The sequence below is a fragment of the Bison bison genome, unplaced genomic scaffold, assembly GCF_000754665.1.
Source record: "Bison bison bison isolate TAMUID 2011002044 unplaced genomic scaffold, Bison_UMD1.0 scf7180017864256, whole genome shotgun sequence".
In the NCBI taxonomy this organism is placed as follows: domain Eukaryota; kingdom Metazoa; phylum Chordata; class Mammalia; order Artiodactyla; family Bovidae; genus Bison; species Bison bison.
In genome coordinates this window covers 2,198,928-2,210,759 of record NW_011494828.1, presented here as the reverse complement: position 1 = coordinate 2,210,759, position 11,832 = coordinate 2,198,928, and the positions used below count along the sequence as shown (strand labels likewise).

At 44.6% G+C, this 11,832-nt stretch overlaps 1 protein-coding gene across 1 annotated transcript in view; it reads right to left on the bottom strand.

The window, feature by feature from the left end:
* Positions 1-9,798, bottom strand: part of RAD54L (RAD54-like (S. cerevisiae)) — a 26,436-nt gene extending 16,638 nt beyond the window's left edge. The window contains exons 1-3 of the mRNA XM_010847874.1: positions 9,182-9,798; positions 9,018-9,104; positions 7,092-7,214 (exon numbers count right to left, since the gene is read on the bottom strand). Of these exons, the coding sequence (XP_010846176.1) occupies positions 7,092-7,214; positions 9,018-9,104; positions 9,182-9,184 (213 nt within the window). The 5' untranslated portion in view covers positions 9,185-9,798. The remainder of the gene's footprint in view (positions 1-7,091; positions 7,215-9,017; positions 9,105-9,181) is intronic.
* Between the last annotated feature and the right edge of the window lie 2,034 nt (positions 9,799-11,832).

Sequence of the window (11,832 nt, the reverse complement as noted above, 5' to 3'; positions counted from 1 at the left end):
AATTGCCCTGAAATTTTTATATTTTTATTCTGATCCACCTGTATAGATTATAAATTAAATTCTAGAAACTCAATGTACTTTAAAGAAGAAGAATGTAATGAATATATATGGCAATGTATGGCAAGATAGAAAAGAAACGTGGAGAACTGAACTTCATCACCATGCTTAAATAACACAAGGCCAGGGTTGGACAAAGGCTCCAATTCTTTATTTGCATATTTCTTTGCAGCTGAATAAAATTTTTTGATTATTTTTAATTATCAAAGAAAGGATAATGAGAAACTTAAACATGAAAGATGCTAAAAGCTACCATTAAGTCAAAGAAGAGGAAAAGGACAAAGATGGACTCAATTTCTTCCCTAACTTGGCATCAATTTTGCTTATAATTCCAAAACTGAGATATTATGTTCAAGATTATCAATGTAAGAGGCTAGTATTAAAGCTCTAAGTAGCCAAGAATTTATGCTCCAAATTTAAAAAGACTTTCAGTAAAACCCAGGAGCCACAAGTGCTGCAGGTAGAAGTTCAGGCTTATGGAACTACTGTGGAAGGAGGCGAGGATCCCTGGCTAAAACCATCTGAGGGCACAGCCTGCAAGACTTGCAATGCAGCTTCCAAGAATCTGGTCTGGGAATAGTCATTGGACTCTGACAGAGGCAGGAGAGAAAGCATGCTCTCACTCAGTTCATTTAGTTACTGAAAATCCACACCACCCTTTGCTCCTGATGATAGAAGAGAGAGAAGAACATTCCTCCTCCCTACCAAGGTCAAAGCTTCCCTCTTCCACAGACAGTATCAGGCCTGCCTGATCTTTCTCTATCTCAAGCTTCTCCCTCTACCAGCTCTTTCTCACCAGGATTTAAGACATGCTTAACTCTCCCCTATCTTAAAAACAAAATGTCCTTTGACCTCATATCTCCTCCCCTTCAAACTTCTAGAAAAAGTAGTCTGTTTCCCCCTTATCTCCCACTCCTCCTATCTTCTGAAATGATTCTGCCCAAGGTCACCAATGGCCTATAAGACCTTAACTCCAAGAGATATTTTTCTACCCTATCTTACTAGACAAAGCTGGTCACTCTTTCCTCTCAAATAGTCTCTGCTTTTGACTTCCATGACACCATTCTCCCACTATTTTATCTTTCTGGGACTTTACACTCAGTTGCCTAACGGGTTCCTCTTCTTCTGCCCAATCCCTTTAAAAGTCAGTGTTTCTCAGGGTTTGACCTTAAGTTCTTCTGACTATACATTCACATGGACACACCAATACACTTTTTGGAGGTGTCAAACTCTATGCCAATCACCTCAAATCTATTTCCAGTCCATAACACTCTCCTAGGTACCACATCCACATGTGCCAACCTAGACAACCTACAGGACTTAAACTCATTGTGTCTAAGGCTAAAGTCTGTCCCCAGGGCTGCACTGACTTCTGTAGTCCTAAAGCATTTTTTTCCTTTGGGGATCCTTCCTCCACAGCTTTCACACAGGCTGTTCCCTTTACCTGGACATTTCCTACTCTCTTCACCTGGCAAACTCCTCACAGTCTTCAGGACCCGACCTAATCAGCATGTCCCTCAGATTCCAGTCTCCACCAGCCTCCAGACTGTTAGGCCTACTGTTTGCAAACTCTCACCACCCTCACACTTATCTCCTAAAATAAATCCTGAATTAAAACAGTTTCAGAGGACTAATACTACTTTTTTAAGCTCAAGAAACAAACAATATTACTTTAGTGAATTATATACATATGGTAAAACTATCACAAAAAGCAAGGGATGATGAACATAGTTAGGATGGTGGTACCTCTGGGAATGGGAAAAGAATTATGACTGATGATATTCTAGCCCTGGGTGGTGGGTTCACAGGAGTTATTTTGGTTTATATCTTATATACATTATACATATGTTTCTGTATTCATCAAATAGTACGTAAAATGTTTTCTGAATGTATAAATAACCATGCATGTGTAACCTCCATTACACATTCCTATCATCATATTCCCATTTTTCCTTCAAAATGTCCCTATAAAGGAAAAACACAATCCTGTGTCTCTACCATTGCAACAGAACAATAAAACACCTAGGAATAAACCTTGCTACAGGACAGCCTTGGTGGTCCAGTGGTTAAGAATCCACCTGCCAATGCAGGGGACATGGATTTGATCCCTGATCTGGGAAGATTCCACATGCTGAAGAATCAGTACTTGTAGCCTGCGCCACAACTACTGAAGCCCTTGTGCCCTAGAGCCCATGCTCCACAAGAGAAGCCACTGCAATGAGAAGCCCACTCATAGCAACTACAGAGCAGCACCTGCTTACCACAACTAGAGAAAGCCTGTGGGCAGCAACAAAGATCCAGCACAGGCAAAAAAAAAAAAAAAAATCCTACGTACAGAGGCAAAGGCCCTAAGGCCCTGCTTATTTAACTTATACGCAAAGTACATCATGCGAAATGCCCGGCTGGATGAAGCACAAGCTGGAATCAAGATTGCCAGGAGAAACAGCAATAACCTCAGATACGCAGATGACACCACCCTTATGGCAGAAAGTGAAGAGGAACTAAAAAGCCTCTTGATGAAAGTGAAAGAGGAGAGTGAAAAAGTTGGCTTAAAGCTCAACATTCAGAAAACTAAGATCATGGCAGCTCCCATCACTTCATGAAAAATAGATGGGGAAACAATGGAAACGCTGACAGACTTTATTTTTTTGGGCTCCAAAATCACTGCAGATGGTGATTGCAGCCATGAACTAAAAGACACATGCTCCTTAGAAGAAAAGCTATGACAAACCTAGGCAGCATATTAAAAAGCAGAGGCATTACTTTGCCAATAAAGGCCCATCTAGTCAAAGCTATGGTTTTTCCAGTAGTCATGTATGGATGTGAGAGTTGAGACTATAAAGAAAGCTGAGTGCTAAAGAATTGATGCTTCTGAACTGTGGCGTTGGAGAAGACTCTTGAGAGTCCCTGGGACTGCAAGGAGATCAAACCAATCAATTCTAAGGAAATCAGTCCGGAATACTCATTGGAAGGACTGATGCTAAAGCTGAAGCTCTAATACTTTGGCCACCTGATAAAAAGAAGCAACTCATTAGAAAAGACCCTAATGCTGGGAAAGATTGAAGGCAGGAGAAGGAGACAACAGAGGATGAGATGGCTGGATGGCATCACCGACTCGATGAACATGAGTCTGAGTAAACTCTGGGAGTTGGTGATGGACAGGGAGGCCTGGAGTGCTGCAGTCCATGGGGTCACAAAGAGTTGGACACGACTGAGCAACTGAACTGACTGACAGAGGCAAAAGGCCTGTATGCAGAAAAGTATAAGATACTGATGAAAGAAATCAAAGATACAAACAGATGGAGATATCCCATGTTCTTGGATTGGAAGAATCAATATTGTGTAAATGTAAATGAATATACTACCCAAAGCAATCTATAGATTCAATGCAATTCCTATCAAATTAACAATGGTATTTTCCATAGAACTAGAAAAGAAAATTTTACAATTTATATGGAAGCAGAAAAGACCTTGAATAAACAAAGCAATCTGGAGAAACAAAAATGAAGCTAGAAGAATCAGGCTCCCTGACTTCAGACTATACTACAAAGCAACAGTAATCAAGACACTGGCTCAAAAACAAAAATATAGACCAATGGAAAAGGACAGACAATCCAGAGATAAACCCACACACCTATGGTCATCTTATCTATGACAAAAGCAGCAAGAAAATACAATGGAGAAAAGACTTCAGTAAATGGTGCTGTGAAAACTGGACAGCTACATGTAGAAGAATGAAATTAGAACACTTCCTAACACCATACACAAAAATAAACTCAAAATGGGTTAAACACCTGAATGTAAGGCTATACACAATAAAATTCTTAGAGGAAAACAGGCAAAACACTCAGATCTTTTTCATGCACCTCCTAATGAAAATAAAAATAAACAAATGAGACCTAATTAAACGTAAAACCTTTTGCACAGTAAAGGAAACCATAAACAAAACAAAAAGACAACCCTCAGAATAGGAGGAAATATTTCATATGAACAAACTGAAAAAGGATTAATCTCCAAAATATACAAACAGCTCATGCAGCTTAATATCAAATCAAAAAATGGACAGAAGACGTAAACAGACATTTCTCCAAAGAAACCGTACAGAAGGCCAAACAAACACGTGAAAAGATGCTCAACATAACTAATTATTGGGAGAAGGCAATGGCACCCCACTCCAGTACTTTTGCCTGGAAAATCCCATGGACGGAGGAGCCTGGTAGGGCTGCAGTCCATGGGGTCGCTAGAGTCGGACACGACTGAGCGACTTCACTTTCACTTTTCACTTTCATGCATTGGAGAAGGAAATGGCAACCCACTCCAGTGTTCTTGTCTGGAGAATCCCAGGGACGGGGAAGCCTGGTGGGCTGCTGTCTACAGGATCGCACAGAGTCGGACACGACTGAAACTAATTATTAGAGGAATGCAAATCAAAACTACAATGAGGTATCAACTCACACCCATCAAAATGGCCATCATTAATAAAATCTACAAACAATAAATGCTAGAGACTGAGTGAAGACAAGGAAGTCCTCTTGCACTGTTGTTGGGAATATAAACTGGTACAAACACTATGGAGAACAGTATGGAGGTTTCTTAAAAAAACTCAGAACTAGCATATGAACAGCAATCTCACTACTGGACATATACTCAGAGAAAACCATAATTTAAAAAGACACATGTAGTGGTCAGTGTCTGACTCTTTGTGAACCCATGGACCATAGCCTGCCAGGCTCCTGTGTCCATGGGATTTCCCAGCCAAGAATACTGGAGTGGGTTGCCATTTCCTTCTCCAGGGGATCTTCCCGACCCAGAGATCAAACTCGCATCTCCTGCATTGGTAGGCAGACTGCTTACCACTGAGCCACCTGGGAAGCTCACACCTGAAACACACAACACTGTAAATCAACTATACTCCAATAAAAATTTTAAAAATGAAATATCAACTCTCTAAAGCAAAAAAATAAAGTTATTACAAAATAATGACTATACTTCCTTGTGTTGCATGTCCTTGTTGCTTATTTTATAAAAAAAAAAAAGACTGATGTATCCCAATGTTCATAGCCAGAACATGGAAGTAACCTAAATGTTCACCAACAGAGGAATGGATAAAGAATAGAGTGTGTGTGTGTGTGTCCACAATGGAATGAGCCATAAGAAGGAATGAAATTGGGTCATTTGTAGACACATGGATGGACCTGGAGATTGTTATAAATGAGTGTAGTAAGCCAGAAAGAGAAAAACAAGTATCATGCATTAACGTATATATGTGGAATCTAGAAAAATGGTATAGATGATCTTATCTGCAAAACAGAAATAGAGACACAGAAGTAGAGAACAAATGCATGGACACCAAAGGGGAAGGGAGAGGGTGGGATGAATTGGGATTGACATATATACACTCTTGATACTATGTATAAAATAAATAACTAATGAGAATCAACTGTATAGCTCAGGGAACTCTATTCAGTGATCTGTGGTGACCTAAATGGGAAGGAAATCCAAAAAGAGGGGAGATATATATACATATATATACACACACACACACACACGTATGGCTGATTCACTTTGCTACACAGCAGAAATTAATACAACATTGTAAAGCAACTATACTCCAATAAAAATTAATTAAAAAAACAATCTTGCGTCTCCTCTATTCTCAATACTACACTATTTCTGACACCTGACGTGGGTTTTCCACACGTCAAGCAAATCTTCGGTTCCACTTGGGTTCCCTACACCTTAATTCCAACACTATCTTCCAGGAGAAAGCATCAGAAGCAAATCTCAAGTCTAGGTGCTTCTAACCACAAAGTGAAAGTCGCTCAATCAGCTCTTTGCAACCCCATGGACTGTAGCCTGCCAGGCTCCTCTGTCCATGGGATTTTCCAGGCAATACTGGGAGGGATTGCCATTTCCTTCTCCAGGGGATATTCCCAACCCTGGGATCCAACCCAAGTTTCCTGCATTGCAGGCAGTCTTGAAAGGCTCTGACCCCAAGCTACAAATCAAATGTTACCACAACCCCTTCCTTAGATTAATTCACTAGCTGGTTCAGAGAACTCAGATAAAGTTTACTTACTAGATTACTGGTTTATCACAAAGGATATTAAAAGATATGAATGAATAGCCAGATGAACAGACACACAGAGGGAGGAGGTCTGGAAGAGCGGTGAACACTGGAGCTTCTGGCCCAGAGGAGCTTCGAGTGTGCCTCTTCCTGACTTCCTGCTCACTAACCAGGAAGTTCTCCAAACCCTCCCAAACCTTTTGTGTTTCTAAGGAGGCTTTTGACACAGGTAGGACTGATTAAACATTGGCCATTGGTGGGTTGGTTCCCCTGGCAACCAGTCCCAAAGTTAAGTGCTTTCCAAAGTCATCTCATTAGCAAACTCAGGTGTGGCTGAAAGGGGTTCATTAGGAATAACAGAAGACATCTTGATCCCTCTTATCATTTAAATTCCAAAGGTTTTTGGAGCTGTGTCTTGGTGTCCTTCAGAAGGTTTAGAGGAAAAAGCTTTGGATGGAGCTAGGCAGATCTGACAATTTTGTAACTTTAAGCAAATTATTTAACCCCTCTAGGATTCATCTTCCTTATCTTAAAAAAATGAGTTACATGAGATAATGCACATAACCTGCCATGGTGATGATTACTTTTGATTTTACTAAAGGATACAGTGAAAGCTATAGGGCTCTGGTACTTCTTAGACGCCATTATGCAGAATCAGACAGTTCTCTGCTGGGTTCCAACACCCTGTCTAAATGGGAAGGTCTTCACTGTCTGCACCTTGTTGTCATCAGCCAGTCCCAGCCACCTGAGAGTTGGTGCCCAAGTAGCTATAACAAGGGGAATTCCAAGTCAGGTACACTAAGGAAATCTCTAAGAAAAGAGGTCAGGCCTTTTCCAGGCCCCGGGAGCTGTGGCCAGACCAAATCTCCCACTAAAGCATCTGATGGCTACTGTGAGAGGATTCAGGGAGCCTCCCTAAACAAAAGAGGGCACACACAGACACCGACAGGTTATAGCTCAGGCTTACATGTTGACTGCTGTCCAGACAGGGTGGTCGATTCGTTAGTTGAGTCAAAGGTTTCCGAAAAGGAGACAGGAAACACTCCTGGCTCTGGGTCTCACAGCTGGATTTCTTAGGTTTCTTAGAAGTCTAGGAGAGAGAATTGGGGAAGGTGAAGTCTGGATGATACAGAGTTAGCCACAATGACAACTAATATTTAAAATCTCATTAAGCGTAAAGCACTGTGCTAAACTCTTCACATGTGTTATCATATATCATCTTCATAGTAATCCTAGAATACATGTTTACATCCTGATGTAACAGGTGAGAATACTGGAGCTTAGTGAAGTTAAAGAACTTGCCTAATTTGAGGAGCAGTGAAAAGTAAAAGTCGCTCAGTCCTGTCCAACTCTGCCTGCCCGTGGACTATACAATCCATGGAATTCTCCAGGCCAGAATACTGGAGTGGGTAGCCATTCCCTTCCCCAGGGGATCTTCCCGACCCAAGAATAGAACTAGCACTGCAGGCAGATTCTTTCCAACTGAGCTATCAGGGAAGCCCCAAGGGGCAATGGAAGAAGCGAATGAAGTGAGCCTGTGACGGGCAAGTCCATCAGTAGCATAGTCAAGCTGCCCACAAATCTTCACTCCAAAAGCCCCAAGGAATGACTGAGTGACTCTTTGCTTTCCTCCCAGGGTTTACCAATGGAGGGCAAGAGTAGCTGCTGCTGCTGCTGCTGCTTAGTCACTTCAGTCGTGTCCGACTCCAGCGACCCCATAGACGGCAGCCCACCAGGCTTCCCCATCCCTGGGATTCTGCAGGCAAGAACACTGGAGTGGGTTGCCATTTCCTTCTCCAACGCATGAAAGTAAAAAGTGAAAGTAAAGTCGCTCAGTCATGTCCGACTCTTAGCAACCCCATGGACTGCAGTCTACCAGGCTCCTCTGTCCATGGATTTTCCAGGCAAAAGTACTGGAGTGGGGTGCCATTGCCTTCTCCGGGGCAAGAGTAGAGCTGCTCCCAACTCCCAGGCCGCTCTCGCCAGTCCCCACCATGTCTGTGGTGAAAGCATTTTCTGGAGCAACCAGGAGCAGACAACACCAAGTGCTGCCCCAAGTTCAAGTCTGAGACCCATGTAAGTGGCAAGGGGCAGCCAAGACAGCCTGCACACCAGCAATGCAGCTACAGAACGAGCCCCACTGAGCCATCAGGCAAGAATCCACCTGTAGCAGCTTGCCAAGGTATCCGAAGCTACAAGGCACACCTGAAACAAACACCAGACCCCTTCCACTCTCTCTATGGGCTTTTACTCACATGTTGCAACCGCCCCAAATTGCCTTCTAGATATTTCTTAGCTAATCCCTTCTTCAAACCACTGCTTCCTGAATTGCTTTCTCTGAAGTGCATGCTACATCATCATCCTACTGATTTAGGTTACATAGGTCCTACCCACAGCTAGTCCCAAAAAGCCTCCAAGGCAGGGCCCAGTCCAAAGTCAAACGTGGTGCCCTTGATTATCTGCAGGGACAGGAGGGGCAGCACCACCCCTCCAATCAAGGCCCAAGGAAGCTCAGATTCTACCACAGGCCAAGTACACCCTACTGTTCTGTGACACGGGCAGGTGACAAAGAGAAAAAGAGCTGCTAGTTGCTGCTGGGGCCTCCTCCCCACTTTTTTCCCTAGGGAACCAAAGGGTCCAACCCAATCAGCTCTTTGCTTTGGAACAGCAAATTTTCCTATCAGGAAAACTGAGGCATACTAGCTTTTAGTGAGCACCTTGAGGACAAAGATTTTTATCCAGTTCGATGCCTGACACATAGTAAACACTGAAAGGTTTCTGGAGGTGACAGGGTACATTTCATGTAACCCCAGAAACCAAGTCTAGGATTCCTCTCTGCCTAAACAGCCCTGCAACCCCACGTTCCCTATCCCCTTGAGGGCAGAGTACTCACCACTGCTCCAGGCTGCCAGTCTTCATCATCAGAGGGTCCGTCTTCCGGTTTTCTCTTGGCCAGCTGGCTGGGAGCTAAGCTCCTCCTCTGTAAGAAGAGGACGGAAACAGTCCATTAGACCCAGCCATAGTGCTAGCCACAGTCTCCCATAGGCCCATACTTACCATCCTGGACCCAGTAACATAAAATGTCAAGTACCCATTAGGCAAAGGTCAAAGGCACACAGCAGCTGAGAATGTAGAACCAGCCTACTAAAGAGCGGGCTGCTACTCTTTTGAGAGCATGGGCTAATTAAAGGAGCAGGAATGGAGGGAATACAGCCAGGGGCTGAGCTTTGGGCCCGAAGTATGAAGAGTGTCGGTCTCCAGGTAGCCGAGGCGGGAGAGAAGGGCAAAAAGGAAGTACCCAATCAGAAATGGGTAGAGGTCTAGGATGGGGGGAAGAGGCAGGGGAAGAGACTGCCAGACTGGGCAGAGGGGAGTCGGAATAACGGCCCCAGATGGACCTGAAGGCAGGGGGTAGCAGCGGGGTGGGGGGAGGGGAGGAAGGGTGAAAATCTGAGGCCTGGGGAGGGCGAGTCCGCAGAAGGGATTTCCCAGGTCGGAGTGCGGATGCGGGCCTGAGGGAGGCCGAGCAGGGGTCCAGGCAGGACACGTAGAAAACCCGGGTTTGGGAGGGGAATCCCAGGCAAGGCTGGAAAGAGCCGCACAGCTGAATCCCAAGCACTGCCGCTAAACCTTCCTCTACCCAAAGCGCGCGTTAACAGCCGCCAGGACTCCCGGGACCCGCCAGGCCCGGTCAATCGAACCTCCCGCGGTGCAGCCACCGCACCACCCATTGGCTGCGTTCTATGCGTTCGGCGCTCGCGCCCCAAGGATGGGGGCGGGCCTAGCCCTGCGGTCGCGGAGAGGCCGGGGAAGTAGAGCTGAGTTGGCTAAGGGGATCAGCGAGGAGGTGGGACTTAGGGGGGAGGGCGGGGTCCGCGGTGGCGGGAGCGGTTAGGCGAGGTGGGCGGGGCAAGAGGGCCAGCAAGGTTTTTGTGCTTGGGGGCAGGGCTTGCGCTTGGGGGCAGGGCTTGCGTTCGGGTCCACTGGCCTGTTGTGCTGCCTGGGAAGCAACTGAAGTGATGGTTTACTTTAGATGGGGCTGCGAAGGACTTGCACCTGTGTGCAGAAGGCTGGGAAAGGGGGCATAGTATGTGACAGAGCTGGAGAGGAGGTCGGGGTTGGAGTTAGATGTCGCTCCTTTTCCCCATCCCCAGCCGCCGAGGGTGGGGGCAGTTTTTCCGTCTGGACTCCCTACCACGTGGTCGGCTTAGGCAGTGAAAGCTCCCAGGGGACTTGATTTTTAGATCTGGGGTGTCTCAAAGAAAGCTACCTTCCTTTCCTAGGCAAAACCGTGCTGGTGGCAATGTGGCTTTGGAGTCAGACCTAATCCTATACACGCAGTCTTCCTGTAGGCTCAGTTTCTTAAAACGTCAATTACTTCATAACGAAACTGTGTATTATGTTAGTATTTTGGCAATTCTGAGAATTAGATAATGTGCTCAAATTTCTCGATATAATGCCAAGCACAACCTAGGTACTCACTAGTAAGGGGTATACACATAGCATTTATTGTCAGGTACCTCTAAGTTCCTTAGTTATAATCATTTAATAAAGAAAGCTGGTACGGGGAGGGAGGAAGGAGGAGGGTTCAGGATGAGGAACACGTGTATACCTGTGGCGGATTCATGTTGATATATGGCAAAATCAGTACAATATTGTAAAGTTAAAAAATAAAATTAAAAATAAAGAAAAACAAAAAAGATATAAAAATAAGCAAACATTTTAAAAATTTAAAAAAATAAAAGAAAGAAAGCTGAGCACTGAAGAATTGATGCTTTTGAACTGTGGTGTTGGAGAAGACTCTTGAGAGTCCCTTGGACTGCAGGGAGATCCAACCAATCCATCCTAAAGGAGATCAGTCCTGAATATTCATTGGAAGGACTGATGCTGAAGCTCCAACTCCGGTATTTTGGCCACCTGATATGAAGAACGGACTCATTTGAAAAGACCCTGATGCTGGGAAAGATTGAAGGCAGGAGGAGAAGGGGATGACAGAGGATGAGATGGTTGGATGGCATCACTGACCCAATGGACATGAGTTTGAGTAAACTCTGGGAGATGGTGATGGACAGGGAGGCCTGGCATGCTGCAGTCTGTGGGGTCGCAAAGAGTCAGACACGACTGAGCAACTGAACTGAACTGAATGCTCACAACTGTGAGGCAGGTTTATTATTGTCCCTGTAGACTAAAAAAATTGCTCACAACCTAAAAGTTGAGAGTTAAGTTTTGTTTGGTGGGAATTTTTAGGACGTCAAGCCCAGGAAGCAGAATCTCAAGTAACCCTAAGAGAACTCCTCAGAGGAGGCAAGGGGGAACTTCCATATATAGAAGTTTTGCAACATAGGGCAAGTAGTCAGAAATATCTAAAGTGAAAGTGTTGGTCATTCGGTCGTGTCCGACTCTCTGTGACTCCTTGGACTGTAGCCTGCCAGGCTCCTCTGTCCATGGGATTTCTCAGGCAAGAGTACTGGAGTGGGTTGCCATTTCCTTCTCCAGGGTATCTTCCCAACCCAGTGTTTGAACCTGGGTCTCCCACATTGCAGGCAAAGTCTTTACAGTCTGAGCCACAGGGAAGCCCTAAAAATTATTGTAGAAATAATTGAAGAAAGCTAGAAATCAAAAATTAAGGAATTTAGTGCTTTTCTGTGTATGGGAAAATGCAAGATTCTGGGCTCAGTGAAATTATTCCTTTGATCTGCACCTCAGCT